This window comes from Mytilus californianus, unplaced genomic scaffold, assembly GCF_021869535.1.
Source record: "Mytilus californianus isolate M0D057914Y unplaced genomic scaffold, xbMytCali1.0.p SCAF_3, whole genome shotgun sequence".
Classification (NCBI taxonomy): Eukaryota; Metazoa; Mollusca; class Bivalvia; order Mytilida; family Mytilidae; genus Mytilus; species Mytilus californianus.
In genome coordinates this window covers 108,556,614-108,579,287 of record NW_026262679.1, presented here as the reverse complement: position 1 = coordinate 108,579,287, position 22,674 = coordinate 108,556,614, and the positions used below count along the sequence as shown (strand labels likewise).

Genomic DNA, 22,674 nt, shown 5'->3' with positions numbered 1-22,674 from the left:
TACTAACCTATAGACTATTTACGTTTAGCAAGTATTAGATACCGCATGAAGGCGTTAGCCCGAATTACACAAAGATATTATTGTCAATGCAGAATGATAGCTTTCAATAATTTAGGAGGGGGTCTTTCAGCTATTTGATCATATGTTATTGAAAATCATGATAAATGCAGGATATCCAATTCCATTTAACGAAATCTTGGTTTCTCTTTTTAATCAGACTTCATTATATTTTGAGAAACTGTTAAAGTCTTATGTCTATGAAATAAAGTTACAGCAATGTTGCATTGGAAACCTATATGTATTATGATAGAAATTTGGATACTGTTCAAGTCAATGGAGTTGTAGTATTTATTGACATTACAAGTTTAGGGTGTCCCAATGATGTCTTCCCGATTGTCCCACATTTTAAAATTACAGGTAAGAAAGTAATGAAATTTTGTAGGACAATCTAGAAGATGTTTTGGGGACAATAGGGAAATTTAAATATGGGACAAAAGGGAATTGTTTTGATAGCGATTTTTATTTTGTTTTGTGATATTTTGTTAAACTGGTGTCAAAATAAAGATCAATTTAATACAATAAAGAGCTGCGCTATGAGCGTATGATACGCCCGTCGCCATTTAAGCTCGTATTTATGCTTTAAATGAATCTGTATGATTAACTAAAAATACTGTGAGCAATGCTCAAATAGACCCCCCCCCCCCCAAAAAAAAAAAAAAAAACAACAAAAAACAACAACAAAAAATAAAATAAAATAAAATAGTAGTAATAAATCCGCCATATCATTTCAGAAATTTATAAAAAAATAATAATAAAAGGGAGCTTATTTTCAATAGACATAAACAAGTCACCAAAGTTTCATGAAAACTGCTCAAAGCGTTTCCCCCTTTTTTATGAATTAAGTCCCAAAACTCCAAAACCTAAAATCAGAATTTTTTAGAAATCGAAAGGGATCTTATGTCAATATGAATAAACAATTCACCAAGTTTCATGAACATTGCTTAAAGAATTTTTGAGTTATAGTCAGAAGTGTTGACGACGGACGGACGGACAACGATATAGCATAATGCGTCCCGTCTTAAAAGACGGGCGTATTAAAAATATATTTTGACTACATAAAAGATTAAATAGATTCCAATAACATAAATTGTAAATTAATCATATATATAATTGAAAAAAAATTGTAATTAAAAAAAGTATCAAGGATAAAATAAAAAAAAAAGATTTTTTAAGAGAAATACAAAGATAAACGAATAATTTTACATGTTACAAAATTTCAGGGATTTGTTCTCAAATTGATAGATTTTAGGCTGATAACAAATTTATTCATAAAACAATAAAAAATAATTATAGATTATCTTTGGTTATCTCAACGAGATTGATTTTCTCGCTTGAGCCGGCACGGCGAAAGCGAGAAAAGCAATCGAGTTAAGATGACCAATGATAATCTGTTTATCGCTATTTTACCAATGAAGACGTTGTTAATTTCCTTGACAACGGCACGTGTTCCCTTAGTTTCTAGCGATAATTTTCATATCACTCGACTCCGTTTTCATATCACTCGACTCCGCTGAGAACGGAAATTATCAGTCAGCAAGCTCAAAGGAACAATTCGTAAAATAGCGATAATACATATTCCAGTAAACGCTCAAATCAAGCGAACAAAAATAGGGAGAGTTTTTTTTTAAGAACATTTATAAGAAAATCCTTGAATTAGAAGATCATAAACATAAATTCGAAATAATGTGCAGCTATGTCAATTTTATCGACATCTGGTCTAACATTTAAACACAGTAAAAAGGAATTAACCCTGACCGGGTCAAACCAAAGAATGGAAAGTTGGAATTTGCTTCTTCTCCGCAAAGCATGCTGCATTTTGAAGTAAGAGCAAAGACTGGTCGGCCATGAGTCAGAAAATTTGTCTGTGTAGGGTGACATGTCTTCCTGCGGACTGTTACCTTGACTACTAGCACATTAAAGATCAGGCTTGATATGTCGATATACTTCTATTCAAAGAAGGTTTCATATTCATCTAACATCAACATCATCTCGTCCTGCTTATGCATATAACTTGCCACTGGACATTACACCGAAATAAGTTCATCTTTTTAATGAAATTGTATATGTTCAGAGGACACTAATGTCATTACTGAGTCACATTTACCTCTTCTCCCAAAAAGATATTGTAGGTTGAGATCTTGCCCTCTATTTTTAAATTGATGATGTAAATTCTAATGATTAGGTTACAAAATAGCTAATGCTTTTGTAATATTGTTATTGTAAATGTTTTTTTAATAGTCTCCTTACAAGTTGTGACTTAGATGGAGAGTTGTCTCATTGGCAATCATACCACATCTTTTTATATCTACATCCAAACCTTCCAGTCTGAGCGCTTATAAAAACGAAAAGAAGAAAAAAGTGCGTGCATGTGTTTAAAATTTAAATCGCTTTAAATTTTAAACATATATTGATATTTGATTTATAAATAAACATCATGAAATATTTTTTATAACAAATATGTTATATTGTTTAATCAAAAGTGCATTTTAATTGATGATTTATTCAACAATTCGTGTTTACATTTATAAAATTGATATCAACTACTAAAGTATATGCTCATATATTAATCTACTTAAATTTGATACTGTAAAAGAAAAACTATAATTATAGTTTCTATTTAAGAACATTTAACGTAATAAAATCAGGCAATCAAAACTCTAAAATTTTAAAAAGTGGGACAATCGGGAATAAATCGTCCCAATCGTCATTCATACACATTTTTTAAAGTTTCAGAGAAGAAGACGTTAAAGAATTGACATATCAAAATCAAGAACTGCCTCTGCATGGTGGCCAAGTTTTTATCAATTTAACAACTTTGAAGAATATATTTGTTCAAAAATTGATACAAAATCAAACAGATACAAGGCTTATAATTTTGCACTCAGACGCGCGTTTCGTTTACATAAGACTCGTTAGACTAGTGACGCTCGAATCACAAAAGATAAAAGGCCAAATAAAGCACGAATTTGTCTTTTTTTTTTTAGCCATGGCTTTGTCAGATTATTTTCGATTTATGAGTTTGAATGTCTCTCTGGTATCTTTCGCCCCTCTTTTAAGGGCCAAACATTCCGAAATATAAGAAATTTTAAATTAGATTTTTTGGCAAGTTTGGTACATATCATCTATTATTTATATTAGGAAAGATGAGAATTTTACTTCCCATTGGGTCAGTTGCACACAATCATGGGCATCTCGAAAGGATGATTCTTTCTGAAGGGTCAAAGTACCTACATACAATGCCTTGTTGTTGTATGTGGAGAACTTCTGCCGGCCGAAAGGTAATTGCCATATCATACGTCATATCGGAATAATTATGACATCTTTGTAAAAGGTCTCCCAAACATCATTCGACTAAAGATTCAATAGATTTAGTTCTGTTTATCAGGGGAGAACTTTCAAAATAGACCAAACAGAATCAATAATGATTGCATTTTGTGGCCATGTTTTTCTTCCGATTAGAACAAAATGAGGAAATTTTATTGTACCTATTTTTGCAATGTTCCTGCCAATCTAAGAGTAGTTTTAGAGGTGATTCGGAATTTTAAATCTGCAGTTAACTGACGGACGACGACAACCCAAGGGATAGCTCATCCAGGCTTGTCCTATGAGATAGGTGTGGAGGTGTGGGCCGAGATCCATAACAGCATATATCTTTTGCCATAATACAAGGCGTAAAATAATCCGACGTAGAAAAATAAAATACTTTTATTCCCCATTTCAGTAAATCCCGGTTAATTTTAATAAAGAAATGCTTTAGAGTATTCGTATAAATTGTTTGATTATAACATATTATGCCTAATAAAATACACTAAGCTTCATTACTTCATCCGAATCATTTGGAAAAGAGACGTGATAAGGATGTCTCCCTCAATAGACTGAAGATAGTTTATTGTTCAAATAACGTATGGTCGCTTGAATAGTTCCTATACTCATTTCATGCTAGTTTCATGCGGCAACGATACTACTGGGATACGAAATAGACATCATTAGCCTCTGTCGTAGCGTAATAGACCAATTAATCTACTCAATTCTCAATCAACGCTTAATTAGCGATCTTAATTGGATTCTTAGTCCAGGATATGTCTTGCATATACTGTTTGAGGATCTGTTTTATAACGAACATACTCACACAAACATTGTAAATGACTTTATGAAACCAATGAAAATATTAAGATAGCACAATCTATATTAATTATGTTTCATTCGAGTGCGAATATTTGTGAATACTAGAAATTTCTAGATGGGAGAATTTAATTTGCAAAAGTGCCTACAAAAAGCATTTGCAAATAAACTCGATGAAAGCTTTTGCCTTGAAGAGTATGTATGCTTATGCGAACACAAAATGCACAATCTAAACTGTATATAATTGTTCAGTTAGAGCTAAGTTTTCATTAAAATCCTGAAAATTCGTTCTCTTAGTATTATAGATTACCCGGCTACATCAACTCATGGACTGATTAACAATGCTTATCTATTTTTTTATATTGAAGGGTACAGATAGTACCAGATCAAAGACCTTCAATGATAAACAATAAACAAAAACAATATCATGAAAACATATATTATGTATATAACTTGTCCGCCTCTAATTAACATTTTTATACAAGTAAAACGTTGACTTACTTATGGGAAGCTCCCGAGTGTCAAATGATCTACATACATGACAATTTATTTTATTGGTACTTATATAATTATTTCATTTTATTTGTGATTAGACGAACTGCTTGACTCAATGCTTTGAAATTACAGAAATATTTCAAAATAAGAAAGTTATTTGCTATAGGAACTTTAATTTACCACCAGCAGTTTTGGCGGACTTCAAATAATCGTGGAATAGAACTCCAGAATGATAAATGTTGCGCTTGTTGAAGGTTAATTTGGGTTTGTGTATGATCAAATAACCTGATTATGTGATATTTAATAATTAATAAAAACTCAACAATAATGTGGAACATTCACAACACTCTATGGGAAAAATTGCAATTCTTTAACTTATTAGGACAATCAGGATGATACAAAAATTTCATATTGGTACATAAAAAAGTTAAAATTGCTATTCATGATTACCAATACATAACAGCAAATACAGTAAAGCCATGACATATTGAAAGTGTTCTCCCCACGAAACTGTACCAAACACAACTTCTTTACTTCTCCAAGTTATGGAAGTAAGAATAAATCACTCTTAACATTGAAAATTCATATCAGAGGATAAACATACACGGAACATTATGGTTAATACATCAAAAGGTTGGAGGAGAAAGCATGTTGTGTTCACGTCTACTTTGTCGAACCTTGCTAGTCGAGACCCATTGTAAAGTTTGTTTCTGGAAAGAAGTGTGTTCATGAATATCCTCCTCCCCACTATCGTGATGTTCGGCTGTCACGTGTTTCGATCCTATATTTGTTTTATTTTTAAAAGTTTTAATATTTGATAAGTTCTGGTCTTTAGAGGAATTGTTAGTCTCAATTGTGTTTGAAGAATGTTTTATTTTCGTTATGTGTCCTTTTTTAATGTCAATTGTACTCTGTTCATTTTCAGGTTGAACTTGAATAGATTTGGTATCTTCAACGTTTGAACGTTCACCTGCGATCTGATTTTGCGCACTTTTCTTTGATAGCCTTTTGTTATGTCTTATTTTCTGTGGATCACCTGGGTCACTTGACCATCCTGAGTCTGCACTACATGCATTAACCTTTCTATCCATCATTGGTGAGCTTAATGGTAAAGTATCTTCATTCATCCAGAATAATCCCAAGGTATCTTGATATCTATTACAACCTTTCGCTTTCTGCAAAGCTGTGCTAGTAGATGATTTGCGTGGAATAGCGGCAATGTTATTAATATCTAATATATCGAAATGTCCATATTCGCTAAGCTTTTTTTCTATATTGACGCTTCTAATTTCCCCTGCATTTTTCTCTTTGGAAGAATTGTCTTCCCTCGAACTTGAATACTTTGTTACATTTTGGACATCTTTTAACAATTTACTTCCTGTATATCCTGTCGAAAAACGACTGTCGTTATTTTCGTTCAAATTACTTTCATTTTCGTCAATTTCAGATTTTTTATCACCATATACCGATTCAGCAGTTAATCCTAGCCTATCAATTTCTTCAGAAATTGCATGTTGTTTATTATTTCTTGTTTTGGCAGTCTGCGGAAACGAATTTGTCCTTGACCTGAAGGTTAAATTGGTAGTATCTACAATAGAGGAGAACTTTGAAGACGAAATTACTATACGTGTGCACACGACCTTACTTTCAACAAATTGTATTTTCCATGAAAATTTCCTTGTTATAGCAAAGACTTTTTTCAAAACAAAATATGATAGCAGAGTATCAGAAGGGTTTATGCCGAAAATAACAGATGCCTGTGTCTATTGTTGAAGGCCGCGCGGTCAACCAAACATTTAAATTGATTCACTTTATTTCATTTGGTTTTTGTCGGAAAAAATGCTTCATAAGCAACCAGACAACATATCTTTAGTTTTATATCAGATAAGTAGTATATATATATATATATAATGTGCCTACCTTCGTTTTCTTTGGGAGTTATATCTGCTGTCTTTCCATTTGAGGAAAACAGATCCAAAGATCTAAGATATTTTTTTGAAAATGGCAGATAATTTGGTCCGTCTTCCCAAGATGTACATTGTCCATTGAATATAGGAATTTTACAGCAATTCAAAGCTTCATCCGACTTTCTTTCCATCTTAAGGCTGAAAAAAGAAGAACATTCGTTAAAAATAACAACAGCGTGTTTTGATATAAATTTGGTCAGTTTGCTTCATGAACCATGCAGTTAAAGTTATAGTTAATAAATTGCTTCGCGAGCGCAGCTGGATACGACCGCAGAGGTCCAACCTTGAACAGTTGGGTCAAAAATGGACACAATATTCGCTCTTGATACAGGTGTGAATTTGGATTGTAATTAAATATTTGACCCATAATAGGTTTCTGACACAGAATAACTGTAGTCAAAGAACTTAGAATTGGTTATTTGATTTGAATTTAATTATGAATTTTTTGCTTTTGTGCAATACACTATTCTGTTGCGAATTTACCCCCCCCCCCCTACAAAAAAAAATTACCCCCCCCCCCCCCCCCCCCATTTTTTGGCAAAAAAAAAATATTTGAAGAAATTTTCTTTTTATTTTCTGAAATCTGAAATGAGAAAAAAAATGGTCCCCCCTCACAATTTCTTTTTTTACCCCCCCTTTTTTTTCACTTCTCCCCCTCCCTTTTTCCCCCAAAAAAATTCTTTCCCTCAAGATATGGGTCATAATCTCAATTCAAATTTCTAATGGAGTTTGCAACCATAATTACCCATTTAAATACATTATAAAAGTCTTAAAATAGAAATGACATACATAATCATGGCTAAAATTAATATTCCTTAATCAGCATTTTTAAATAGTAACTTCTAAAAATAAATTGACAGCTAATCACCTCAAACAATCCAACATTTCTTTATACATAATTTAAAAGCAGTGTAAGGGAGGTAATCCAAACATAACATTGTACTTTTTTAATTGTCCATTAACCAGGAAACCCTTGTTTTCCCCCTTTTTTGCCCCTAATTCCTAAACGGTTTGAGCCATAACCCCCCAAAGCCAATCCTAACCATCCTTTTGTGGTATGGAAACTTGTGGTATAATTTCAGAGAGATCCATACACCGTTCCACAAGTTATTGTCTGGAAACTAGAAAAATGCTTATTTGGGCCCCTTTTTGGCCCCTAATTCTTAAACTGTTAGGACTATAACACACAAAATCAATCCCAACCTTCATTTTGTGGTTATAAACCTTGTGTTTAAATTTCATAGATTTCTATTTACATTTACAGATTTACTAAAGTTATTGTCCGGAAACCAAATATCTTCGGACGACGCTGACGACGACGACCACGACGACGACGTGATCCCAATATACGATCGCAAAATTTTTTGCGGTCGTATAAAAATGAGAAGAAGCGATTAGCATTTAGCAGAATGGTTGTCGAAACGCATGTACAGCAAAAGCGTTTCTCCGTGTCTCTTCTTCTGAAACATTTTAAAATTCAAGCAATGGCCTCCCTTGGTGCTTTATTTATTTTAAAGACCTTGAACCATTCTAGTTAATAATTCAGTGCGTCCCCCTTTGAATAAATCAGTCAGATTGTCTAAATGATAATATATAGTTTATTAACTCTCATATCTTATAATTAATGTATTCTTATCATACGATATTTCATTTTCATTTATATTAGTTTGAAACCTTTCTCTATTTCGAGGTTATCAATAATTTATTGTTTGGAAAGTTAGACACATTAGTGTAAAATACTATTTAACGGATATAAAAGTGAAATATGCATTTTGAACCTTCAAGTGTAGTAATTGAACATGGAAATCCCTTCCATCTCTTTTAAAAATAAAGGTGTCGATACACTAACTCGGAGTTGAAAATGGTGGGAATCGAACCATTGAGCGAGACAAGATGCATACACAGGATATTCATGGTATATGATCAGAACGAGCATGTATTATAAATAAAGGCATCAGTAGTACTAGTATACCGGTGTTCAAAAGTCATAAGTCGATTGAGAGAAAACAAATCCGGGTTACAAACCAAAACCGAGGGAAACACATCAACTATAAGAGGAAAACAAAGGAACAACAGGAACACCGAAGTGCAACAAAAACAAACGCCAACACACATAGAAACGAACTGCCATATTCCTGATTTGGTACAGGACATTTTAAAGAAAAAATGGTGGGTTGAACATTGAAAAAGTTGTAACGTAGGTTATGAAAATAGCTCCTAAATCTGAATGATTCCATCGAAAGACTTTCCAAATAGATATACCAAACCTTTAAAAATGCTGCACAATTCAAATATCTGGTCGAAGTGAAGATTTGTCCAATACCTTTCGTGATTCGCAAACATGTTTTACCTTCCACATTCTTTATGTGTCTGTCTCAAGTCAAGAACCTGTAGTTCAGTGGGTTTTCGTCTGCCATAGTTGACTTTCGCTTAAAGTAATGTCTTGATATTCAGGGGCCTTTTGCAGCTGATCGTACGGTATGGGGTTGCTCAATACTGAAGGCCCGTAGTTATTCACATCGTTATTCTTTATTATATGCTAGATAGTGTTCTAATTTGTAATCATAACATCTTATTTTTTTATATAAAAGTACATGGGTAAAATATAGAAATCCGGAGAAATGTTGTATACGGTCACATGTCCTGAACAAGGAAAGGCGTCAAGGAATATTTGCGTATTATATGCCACACAAATATCCAAACGAACAATCAATCATGTTTGTGTAAAAAAATTGCAACGCTCAAAGGTGGATAAATAAATTGCGACCTGTATAGGCAAAAGGGACCAACTTTGACCGAGGAAAACAAAGTATTTTCAATCTTAAACTAAATCCATAGTTTGAGTGTGAGAGGTTACTTTCAGATTCAAACAACATGATGTCGCATTGCTGAACATAAAACCAACTGCTAAAAGATGATTCAACATTGCAATTGTTATATAGAATTATACAATGTTTGAATATTTATATAAAAGTGAACAAGAATGATGTAGCAAGCAAAACACACATAGAAAGTTAAGTTATGTACTTATACCTTTCAGATACAAACTAATACATTTCGTTTCCGAGTGATGCGAAGTACTGCGCACAATAATTATGTTGTTTAAAAATTAGCAATAATGTCTTCAGACTGATCCGAAAATGCATACTAATTTGTAGACAAAATAGGTTGGTACTAAATAACAAGAAGCAGTGACTCTCACTCGTAGATTAATGTGTACCTGTTCATTTATACATGTAACATGCAGTAAAAATACATTAGTCGTCAAAGAGGAATCACACGATCATGCCATCGTCAAAGAGGAATCACACGATCATCCAATCGTCAAAGAGGAATCACACGATCATGCCATATCGTTCAGAAGGAATCACACGATCATGCCATCGTAAAAGAGGAATTACACGATCATGCCATCGTAAAAGAGGAATTACACGATCATGCCATATCGTTCAGAAGGAATCACACGATCATGCCATCGTAAAAGAGGAATTACACGATCATGCCATATCGTTCAGAAGGAATCACACGATCATGCCATCGTAAAAGAGGAATTACACGATCATGCCATATCGTTCAGAAGGAATCACACGATCATGCCATCGTAAAAGAGGAATCACACGATCATGCCATATCGTTCAGAAGGAATCACACGATCATGCCATCGTAAAAGAGGAATTACACGATCATGCCATCGTAAAAGAGGAATTACACGATCATGCCATATCGTTCAGAAGGAATCACACGATCATGCCATCGTAAAAGAGGAATCACACGATCATGCCATATCGTTCAGAAGGAATCACACGATCATGCCATCGTAAAAGAGGAATCACACGATCATGCCATATCGTTCAGAAGGAATCACACGATCATGCCATCGTAAAAGAGGAATCACACGATCATGCCATCGTAAAAGAGGAATTACACGATCATGCCATATCGTTAAGAAGGAATCACACGATCATGCCATCGTAAAAGAGGAATTACACGATCATGCCATCGTAAAAGAGGAATTACACGATCATGCCATATCGTTAAGAAGGAATCACACGATCATGCCATCGTAAAAGAGGAATTACACGATCATGCCATCGTAAAAGAGGAATTACACGATCATGCCATATCGTTAAGAAGGAATCACACGATCATGTCATCGTCAAAGAGGAATCACACGATCATGCCATCGTCAAAGAGGAATTACACGATCATGCCATATCGTTCAGAAGGAATCACACGATCATGTCATCGTCAAAGAGGAATCACACGATCATGCCATCGTCAAAGAGGAATCACACGATCATGTCATCGTCAAAGAGGAATCACACGATCATGTCATCGTCAAAGAGGAATCACACGATCATGCCATATCGTTAAGAAGGAATCACACGATCATGTCATCGTCAAAGAGGAATCACACGATCATGCTTGACTAAATTAGATGAATTAATTAAGCTTCAACCAAATTTCAAAAAGACTTCAATTGTAATTGTTTGGGGAAAACAAACAGAAAGTAGAGACGGTAATCAGAATACCCTGACGTCGGAGCAGACACCTGTACGGGGTTGGATGTGGGTCCTTCATTTCTGTATTCATCAATTTTTTATATGTCATTTTTCTCTATCCTTCAGTTATATTTCTTACCCATTGTTCTCTATACTTTATATTTAAGCACCCCATTATTCTCTATTCTGTATTTTGCCTATTTTTCTCTTTTTTTTATTTGTTGGGCCTAGTTATTCTGCACTTTTTGCCCATTAGTCTCTATTCTGTAAACCCCATCAAGACCCTCATGAACTAGTTAGTTTTCACCAGCGTTTACAGAATGGCAACGGAATAGGAATAAAAGGAATAATATGACTGAAATATAAACAAATACATTTAAAAAATGAAAAATAGGCTTATTATCTAAACATAAAATATGCACACGGATATGTCTCAACACATTTAACTTGTCCCAAAAGTAAAACACATTATTTTTAGTCCAACATTTTATAAAATAAGGTATTTACTGTAACAGAATATTAGAAATCTACAATTATTTGATTTCAAAACAATAAAAGTTATTGTTACCTGCTTGTAAGAAATTGTTTACATATTGTATTATCCACGTACTGTTAATAACAAGATATTATTAGCATATCAAAACAGCAAATCGTGTAAGTAGGTCAACGACGTTATGCATATATATCGATTCATTTAAGTAACAAGGATATTACGTAGAAGTTTATAATACGTACACATGGTACACACTTCTATTCAATTCTACTTAGTATACAACTCGAAACTTAATATGACTTAATCATGTTTATAAGCACCAACAATGAACAATATGAACAACCAATATCGGATACGTTTTCCATTCACGATTTAATAAACAAACAAAAAAAAACCAAATAACTAAGAGTTGCTGTGACATTGGGAAGTCATTGAATATGTTTATCTCGATGTGTACGTGACTGCCGACATTTTATCTGTACTCGGATGTGCTAAGAGGTGAAACGATATTATTTTCTGGATCATAGGGATAATTTTTAAGAGTTTCCCCAACTACTATGAATGATTTTAAACAAGAACCTGCTCCTAGCACAATACTCGGATCCAAAATGTTTTGTCCTGTCAACACCTAAGTTTGTCAATACAAAATATCATTAATTTCACAATTGAATGAAAAGTAAAATAACAAATATACCAAACATCAAGAAAAATTCAAAACGGAAAGTCCCTTAACAAATGTCAAAATCAAACGCTCAAACACAGCAAACGAATGGAAAACAACTGTCATATTCCTGCCTTGGTACATGCATTTCCTTATGTACAAAATTGTGGATTAAAACTGGTTTTATAGCTAGTCAGACTTCTCACTTGTATGACTTATGAGTTTGAATGTCCCTTTGGTATCTTTCGCCTCTCTTGTATGACAGTCGCTTTAAATTCCATTATATTGACAACAATGTGTGAGCAAAACAAACAGATAATCTAATAAAGAAAAAAGTTTTCATATTTAATAAAATGGTCTTTTGAAAAATCTCATTGTAAATTTATTTGCTGTAACTCGTTTAAAGCCTTTTTCTGTAACGAAAAAGGAAAATATGCTAGATACACTTACTGGAAATGTGAGGATATGATTGAAGCTTTAAATTTTCTCCTAGATAACATATATGTACGTTTCGGCGATAAAGTGTATCGTCAGGTAGTAGGTATTCCTATGGGCACTAACTGCGCCCCTTTAATAGCAGATTTATTCCTGTGTTGCTATGAATCTCAGTTTTTGACCAAACTCAGTAAAGACACATCATTTTTACATTTGGTTGATACATTCAACAATACCTACCGTTATCTGGATGATATTTTTTCGTTAAATAATCCAGAGTTCTCTAAATATACTACCGAAATTTACCCAAAAGAACTTACTTTAACTAAATCTAACATAAACAGCAGCAGTTGTCCTTTTCTAGATTTAGACATTTCAATTTCTAAAGGGAAACTCCATACTAAAATTTAAGACAAAAGAGACGATTTTTCATTCCCTATTGTTAATTTTCCTTTTTTAGACGGCGATGTGCCTTTGGCTCCATCATACGGTGTTTATATATCCCAACTCATTCGGTATGCCCGTGTGTGTAGTGATGTCATAGATTTTAATGAACGTAATCAATGCATCATTGGTAAATTATTAAGTCAGGGATATCGTTACCATAAATTACTTAAAACTTTTACTAAATTCTTTCATAGATACAAAAATTTAATTCGTAAATTTGGCTGTACCTGTAGAAAACTTATTAAAATGGTATTTCAAATCCTAAATTTTACGGTAATATTGTACTTAAAGCTTGGAAATATAGTTTACATTGGCACTAATATCGATTTTGTCATTAGCAAATTAAAACATAACTAAATTTGTATTTTCTTTTCAAACGGGATGTATAGAGACACACACACGTTCATTTTTATCTATAAAGAAGTCACTCCTAACTATCCTACTACCTGTCGATACATTTATTTTTGGCATTGCACAAGTCATGTCTTCTTTGACTGTTCATGACGTTAAAATACTAAATCCCTGGGATGTATTTTAGTTGATTTCAGTCTCTGATGCATGATTTTTTATTATTAATTGTTTTGGCTTTTAACTAGCTGTCAGTTACTGCGAGTACTCTCAAATCGTACTTTCTTGTTAACTTGACCTGTTGATACTAGTTGTAATGCTTTTTTGTTATTTAATGTTGACATGGATCTTGTCTATATACCAGCTTTGATTATTTGGAATTACTACAAATTTTCACTACTTCGTACTATGAACATCAAAATTATTTCATTTCTCCTTAAATAATGTTCTTGCACCTGTTTAGGAAATTTTATCTAGCACTAATTGTATAGTTTTATTGTTGATATTCACCCCATATGTACCAAGTGTTAGATTAGTTTCATTGATATTAAAGAAATTTCTTGGTATTCCTAAACGGAAGATTTTATACACACAGAAGAAGAAGTATACTTAACAACAAAATTATTTTCATTTACCTGTGTATAATATGACGCAGGTTTTTTCAAAAGTGATGATTTTCTAAATATTGTTTAACATTTCACAGTGGTATTATACTTTAACTTTATTTCAACCTGTTTATTTACTTTTGACCTTAGTTATTCATGTCATTTATCCCTTATAATTTTGATTAACTATGTATTTGCAGTCAGGTATCACAGATCAAAGTTATTCGTTCATTGTGTGTTAATTTACGTTTTTTGATTGAGTTAAGCCTTCCAATTGATATTTTATAGTGTGTCTTTCTATGTTGTGATGTTATACTGTTGTTTCAGAAAAAGGGAGAAGGTTTGGTACCATTAAAACGTTTAATCCTGCTGCAAATGTCTGCACCTGTCCTAAGTCAGGAATCTGATGTACAGTAGTTGTCGTCTGTTTATGTAGTTCATATGTGTTTCTCGTTTCTCGTTTTTATATAGATTAGACCGTTGGTTTTCCCGTTTGAATGGTTTTACACTAGTAATTTTTGGGGCCCTTTATAGCTTGCTGTTCGATGTGAGCCAATGCTCCGTGTTGAAGGCCGTACCTTGACCTATAATGGTTTACTTTTATAAATTGTTACTTGGATGGAGAGTTGTCTCATTGGCACTCATACCACATCTTCCTATATCTAGACATACTAGGTAAAAATGTAAAAAATTGGGGTAAAGCAGTCAGCATTGTGTTATAATCTTAATCACTATAAAAACAAACAACTATGTCCACAAAGAAAAACAAAATGCCATGTAGACACTCTGTAGGCAAAGCACAAAAGCAAAAATGAAAGACAAAAATAAAAAAATGACCATAGCACAATAACACAATGGCGGAAAGTACCTAGAAACGTAACTTGTATAATTTAACAGTATTGATAAAATGAATTGTGCGTCTCCTATTTAACTTCTTCATCGGATCCATTTGTGGGCTTTCCCGTAACATCACATGGACTTAGTCTTTTTAAAATGGGGGGAAAAGGGGGGGATGGAATCGAGGGGAGGCCGTGTCAAAAATGTGGAAGAATAAAAAGAAAAAAACATTACAAAACAATAAGGTCTTTCCCAACGTAGGGGAAAGACCTTAATATAGTGTTGGTCGACTGTTGTTTGGTTAATGCCCAGTGATAAATATTTCATGCATAGTCGGTACGAGATTAGATGGACAACGTGTCCAATAGGTTGGTTTTGCAAAGTTGGTGGTCCGGATGAAGGATAGCAAACTGCCATGTTAAAAGATGGGAGTAGATAATTTGCCTTGTAATGGCCCCTCCCAGTGTTTTACAACGTGCAATAAGCATTGCAGTGTCTAATCATCGGATATAGTTTCCACATACCACCAGACGTAGCCTTGTATTTATTCATCCCGTACATAAAACGGACAATCCCTCTGCATTCAAATTGGTTTAGTGACGGAAGCGTGAAGTCAGGACCATATCTGTACTTCCAATTCAACCCTTACGGTTCAGGAGTTGGTTTCGTTTAATCATCTTCACATTTGTACATTTTACAGTGATAAACATAAAAAAGTTGGTCTAAACGTGAAGGTTTTAGATACATTTTCGTTGTGTAGCGTTTTTTGGTCTTATAATCATATAACGAGGAAGTGATTGATTGATTGTTGTTTTTTAAAGTCCAATGGCAAATATTTCATTCATATTTAGGACGAAAACAAATGAATACTATTTCAATAGGTAGGTTTTGCAAATATTGGATTAACTGCCTGCGGTTGGGTCAAGTATAGTGACCATAGTTACATACCAAAGTCAAAACTAGGGGTTCGAGGAAAGGCGGACTATATCATTGCTACGACAAATAGAATATATACATGTTTATTTGTTTCTCAAAAATTGTCACTGCATAATGTCATACAATTTTGCAATAAACTGATAAAAATAAAGCGAAATTCAAACCATTTGCTTCATCCCTTGAGAGTTTTTGTGTAAATCAATTAATTCATTTTCTAATTTGTTGTCCATTTAAACTTACACATAAGGACAGTTCAACGGGAATGAAAACAAATTATAATTATTTCATATTTTCTAACGCCTGGTTCCTCATTTTCATTGGATAACTAAATTTCATAGGTGTAATTACAAACAACATTATATTTCGGGGTCTTCCAAGTGCTCCACGAAACTTCTTTCTATATTATTAACATCAATTTTACCAGCAATTTAAGCCGGGCTTAAATGTTATTGTGAAACTACCTACTCTAGGGGCGGCGTTAATCAAATGTGGATACTTAAAAATTCCAAAGATCTGTTAGAGTACATACAATCTAAGTATCCCTTGCAAAAGTATTAAAACATTTGACTTGTCTACCCTTTACACAAGTATTCCCTATTCCAAACTAAAAGACAAATTGAAAGAATTGGTCCTGCTTTAATTTCTTTCATAAAAAAGAATGGCCAACGTAGATGCAAGTATCTAGCCATAGGGAGGGATAAATCGTACTTTAAAAAAAAATCACTCTGAATCAAACAAAAAATTCTCTGAAACTTACATTATCAAGATGCTTGATTTCTTGATTGACAACATTTGGAGGACATGTTTTCTACAAACAATCGGCACTCGAATGAGAATTAACTGTGCTCTTCTTGTCGATTTTTTTCCTTTATTTATACGAGGTTGACTTCGTACAGGATCTTATTAGGAAGAATGAACAGAATCTAGCATTACCCTTTAACGTCACGTTCCGCTATATAGATGAAGTCCTCTCACTAAATAATTCATAGTTTGGTGACTATGTTGAACATGTCTATCCCTTCGAAATTTGAAATAAAGAATACAATAGTCTGCCTCATATCTTGATTTGCATCTAGAAATTGACAATGACGGTCGGTTGGGAACAAAACTTTACGACAAAAGAGATGATTTTAGCATTAGTTGTGTGAACTTTCCATTTCTATGTAGCAACATTCCAGAAGCGCCTGCATATAGTGTATATATCTCCCCGTTGATACGACATTCCAGACCTTACATTTCCTAACACTATTTCCTTGATAGAGGGTTGCTGCTTACAAGGAAGCTTTTGCTAGTGGTGAAGTCGAAATCATCCCTTCGAAAATTTTACAGACGCCTTCATGAATTGGATGACCGTTTTGGGATATCTGTTTAACATATGACGACGGATATGTTCTAACATTTCAGAGGTTGAGAACAAAAATCAACTCTCCTACGATTGGAAGATTAGGCAGCGAATAACACCTTCAGTCACATCATTATTTTTAGATGTCTTAATTGCTAGTCTTTGTGACAACATTTTCTTTTAATTAGAATTAGACTTTTCATGAAACTTTGGATTGTGGAAAAAATACTGTTAAGATTATTACAAGCCAACGAAGATGGTGTTCATTATTGTTTGATTCAGTATCCTGCACAGATGCAAGTTCCTTTTGATTGTTCTAATGTATTTTGGTTTTAATATTTAAACTATACATTGACTTTGAACGTTATACTTTATAAAAAAAAATACTTCTAAATTTGAATTGGAATATCTATTTTTTCTATTATTGTACCAGTAACACTCCATTTTCAATTGAAATAACTTATTTCTAATGGTCATGATGTATTTCTATTTGTGTATGGATAATAAGTAATAATGTATTACTAAAGCCAGACTGAACACGCTTATTTTAAACTTTAATTCAAGATTGATTAGAAAGATCAAGGTTTTTCCACAAACCTTGTCCGAAATCAAGTTTAAAATTATTTGTTTCTAACATTAATAATTTAAAAAATCATACTAATTTTAAAAACACTTTCATAACTGCCAATTTATCTGTTTTGTTTTGAAGACACATCATTCTGCAATTTTTGTTATAAGCCGTTTGAAATTGAGTATTTATTTGGAGACATGTTTTCTCGTTTTTCATTTACAAGTTCGAATTTCTTTTACTGCTACCTTCAATGGTATGAGATCACCTTGGAATTTTCTTCCTTTTGATTTTTCGAGCATAGAAATGAAAGTTTATAGTCTTTTGACGTTGAATATTTATTAGAGACATGCTTTCTTGTTTTTCATTTACAAGTTCGAATTTCTTTTACTGCTACCTTCAATGGTTAGAGATCACCTTGGAATTTTCTTCCTTTTGATTTTTCGAGCATAGACATGAATGTTTATAGTCTTTTGACGTTGAATATTTATTAGAGACATGCTTTCTTGTTTTTCATTTACAAGATCTGATTTCTGTTACTGCTACCTTCAATGGTCAGAATTTTTCTTCCTTTTTCTCTCTCGATTACTTGGTGATATCACCTCTGAATATACTCATTCTTTCAAAAGAAACTTTTTGCTGTGAGTATATAAATATATTCAAAACAAATTCCTATAAACTTTCATGCAAAAAAATAAATTTTATGAATGGACATGTGTAAAATAGTAATTATGTATATCCCCATTGAGAGGACCCTGACATACTGTAATTGCGCGAAGTCTTTGTTGTCGACAGCCAGTGACTGACACGATATCATTTAAATATCAGGTGTCCATGTCCACACTGTTATGAAATTCATTCTAATTAAGTTCGTTGACTAAGTTAAATGCATCTATCCCATCGAACTTGAAATAAAGGATACCAAAGATAGTTAAGTATGTCTCATATCTTATATCTAGAAATTGACAATACGGGTCGGTTGAGAACAAATCGTAACGACTAAAGGAATGATTTCAGATTCCAAATTGTTAACGTTCCATTTCTATGTAGCAACGTTGTAGCGTTTCCTATACTGATTTCCTTGATAGAGGACTAGGGTTGCTGCTTCCAAGGAAGCTTTCGAACCAAAGGTTCCATGCGTTTAAGTTGAAATCAACCCTTCGAAAGTTTTACTGATGCCATCACGAATTGGTTGACCATTATGGAATATCTTTGTCACAAATGACAACGGGTATGTTCCAATTGTATAACCACAAACCCGTCCTCTTTTTCTTCGATTGTGACATCAACGATGTGTACTTACCATGGGCAACTTAACGGGTTCCTCTAGTGGAACAGGAGCTGCTTACCCTTCCGAAGCACCTGAGCTCACCCCAATTTTTTGGTGGTGTTTGTTTACAAATCGAATAGTTTGTCTTTCGTCGAATATTTTTTTTTATGTCAACCATAGGACACTCACAGAGTATCATCCTTTAATTATCATCTTTATACACGTGAATTTGCTAAATTTTAACATAAGCCTTACGTTGAGTCAATAAGGCTTTTTTTACATTTCAATATAATTTCTAAAATTTTATGTCAACGTGTTGTTTCATTAAAATAAAACTATAAATGGAAAATCTATATATTTTTTTGACGTGTTTCAAAAATGTTGTTATTTTTTGCCTATTCAGTGATATAACTGTTGAGTTGAAAACAGTAGAATAATATAACTCTAGAAGCAGCGGTAGACATTTCCAGTTTGCTTACTTTGGTAATGCAACTGATTATAAATTATTTTGAAACCGCAATTGTACATGTTTATGCCCCGTCTACGATAGTTAGGGTGAGCATATTATTTCTCGGTTTGTGCATCCCGTATATATCAGGTTAAAGTTATGGTTCATTATGGATAAAAGCCAAGTTATTTTAATAACTTATTTTATGCAGATGACGGAAATCTTTAGTTTTATTCTAATTTAACTTTTGCCTTTCCCTTTGGGGAGCCCCTGCACTAGATCTTGTGTTGCAGTATTTACACTTCACGTCACAGTTTTACACATTCTTGATAATCAACACGATCGATATTTATGTAAACAAGATTTTATTTGGGATTTTATCAATTTTAGATAAAAGATAAATTTTAGATAATTTTAGAGACATTAGCACGTAAAATTATGGATTTGATGTCTGATTTTTCAACTACATTACAGCTTTGTAAATAAGATTGTTGTATGTGAACTTTTTACGAGGACTCAACCTTGGTACATTACAGCAGAACAGTATGAGAACAAGAGAAGGATAGTTAATCAGATGTTACCCATCCTGGTAGATGACAAGACGCTGTTTTGGGAACATTTAAGGCTGATGAATAGCCCATTGCAAATCTTTGCTTCCGACGGAGTACATTTGTCTGCATTGGGAATGCAAAAATATTATAGAAGTTTACGTCTGGCCATTTTGCATGCTATAGAGTCATAGTGTAGAGTAGTTGTTTCTTTTCATCTAATATGCTTGTTGAGGTTAGTTTACTAATCATATGCATGAACAGAGAATAATGACAAAGATGTTAAGTTGTGAATGTTGTCATACAAACTGTATACATTGTACTTTAAATGTACTTTCTAAAATATTTTACATCCACGTAAAATTGTGCATGTATATAACGTGTTGAATCTAATAACAGATGCATATTTTTTTTTTAGTAAATGTTTATTAAGAAGATCTGTTTTTAAAGAATGGATAATTATTACATGTATTGTTTCATGATATTAATATGTTAATAAATATTTATCTAGTTTCTATATTTTCAGTTTTTGAGAGTTTTTTTATACTACAGTACAAGTTTGTATATTGTTTGTAAATATTGTGAAGAAGCTGTCTCACCTTTAATTTTGTCACATCAGGTAAACATTACATTTTAATAATAAGCTTGAATGAACTCGAACATTTAATAAGTAACACTAATCATGCTTATTGGATGAACTCGTTTTAAATACTTGTATAATAAGTATATCTTTGATTTATACATACTTATATTAAGACCACCAATTAAGCGTGTATTTTAGTCATCAGAATATGACATACATGTATAAAATCATATATTAATTTGTACCTGGACCATATACTTGGTCATTATTGTATGGATGTTGATTATAGACCATAACTCAATCAATAAATATTATTTATAGACTATGTATTTGGTCGTAACCATGGTTTTGGTCAATAACTGTGTTTCATAGACCATGTATTTGGTCAATAGAAATTGATTATAAATCATATATATATTATAGACCATGTATTTGGTCGTGGCCATAGTTTTGGTCAATAACTGTTATTTTTAGACCATGTATTTGGTCAATAGAAATTGATTATAGATCATGTATATTATTATAGACCATGTATTTGGTCGTGACCATGGTTTTGGTCAATAACTGTTATTTTTAGACCATGTATTTGGTCAATAGAAATTGACTATAGATCATGTAAATAATTATAGACCATATATTTGGTCGAGACCAGGGTTTTGGTCAATAGCTGTAATTTATAAACCATGTATTTGGTCAGTACAACTTGATTATATAGATCATGGATATGGCCAAATGATTTTAATTATAGGCCATAAATTTGGTCAATAGCAAAAGACCATGTAAATTTGGTCAAGTGAAATTAATGATAGATTATGTATTTGCCTATTTTGGCCAAATGAGTTTATTAAAACATGGATTTGGTCAAAAGATGTAATTTATGGTACAAGTTTTGGTCATTGAAAATTAATTACAGACCAGGTGTTTGGTCAGTATGGTATTTGCATGGTAATGTAAAACCATGTGATTTATCAAAGACTATGTGTTTCAATAAATCTTTATATAGACAAACACTTTATTTTTCATTAAAATTATATAATTATTGAGCTCATTTATATTGATAGTATCTTGTATATTAACAGGATGCCTCCTAAAAGGAAGCCTAGTGAGAGGCAATCTAAAAGGCAGAAAAAAGACCAAACCCAAACCCCAGAGAATGCAATGACAGAGGCAATCTCGGCAGCTGTGACTGCCAAAGTGCTGGAGAATTTGAAGGAGAATGGCATATTGCCGCAACCTTGTCAGACGAGACCCCAACCTCTTGAGATGGATGTCCTCGTACATGAATGTGATGCATCATTACCTAACAGTTTAAGTACAGGTGAACCCACACATAGTTTGTCACACCACACACAAACTTCTAGCTATTCTAGAGAAAACGTGTCTAGTTTTGGCACTCACAATACTCAAAACATGGTTCAAATTCCTGCACAAAGCATGGTTGCAGGTTTTAATCAGGTTCACCATGGTACAGCAACCTATAAACCAATAGGTAGACCTTTGTATAATAAAATAAATTCTAAACTTCAAGAAAAAATTAAAAATAAGAAGTTTATTGATATGTCAGACATCCTATTTGACCACCATCCTGCTGAACTAGATTTTCATTAAGCAGTTCAGAATAAGAGGGTGGGCCTGACATCTGAAAAAAAAGAGATTTGTTAGCATTGAAAGTTGGACAGATGCATTTAGCATTTTCTCTTCCGTACTCAGGAAATTTAACCCCACTCACCCTACTTTAGCAGAGGATTTATCCATATATGTGGATTTAATTCGACAAATTCAAAAGGATGGTGGCGATTGGTATTTTTACGATGTTAATTTTAGACAATCGATGCAAAATGATGACACACTTTCTTGGAGTTATATTGATCAAATTTTACATACGAGGTCCCTTAATAGATTTATTCCCAAAGTTAATAATCCAAACCCGATGAAAAGGACTCGCGCATACAACAATGCAAAGCCCTTTCCAAACAGCGCCCCGCGTAAAACATGCCACAGATATAA

The 22,674-nt window shown here is 33.1% G+C and overlaps 1 protein-coding gene across 1 annotated transcript; it reads right to left on the bottom strand.

Annotated features, from left to right (window-relative positions):
* Positions 1-3,747: 3,747 nt before the first annotated feature.
* Positions 3,748-11,862, bottom strand: LOC127735742 (uncharacterized). Its single transcript, XM_052246027.1, has 3 exons — positions 11,715-11,862; positions 6,598-6,782; positions 3,748-6,265 (listed from the first exon to the last, which is right to left on the bottom strand). Exons 2-3 carry the CDS (start codon positions 6,773-6,775, stop codon positions 5,304-5,306), a joined length of 1,140 nt encoding a protein of 379 aa, XP_052101987.1. The 5' UTR covers positions 6,776-6,782; positions 11,715-11,862; the 3' UTR covers positions 3,748-5,303.
* Between the last annotated feature and the right edge of the window lie 10,812 nt (positions 11,863-22,674).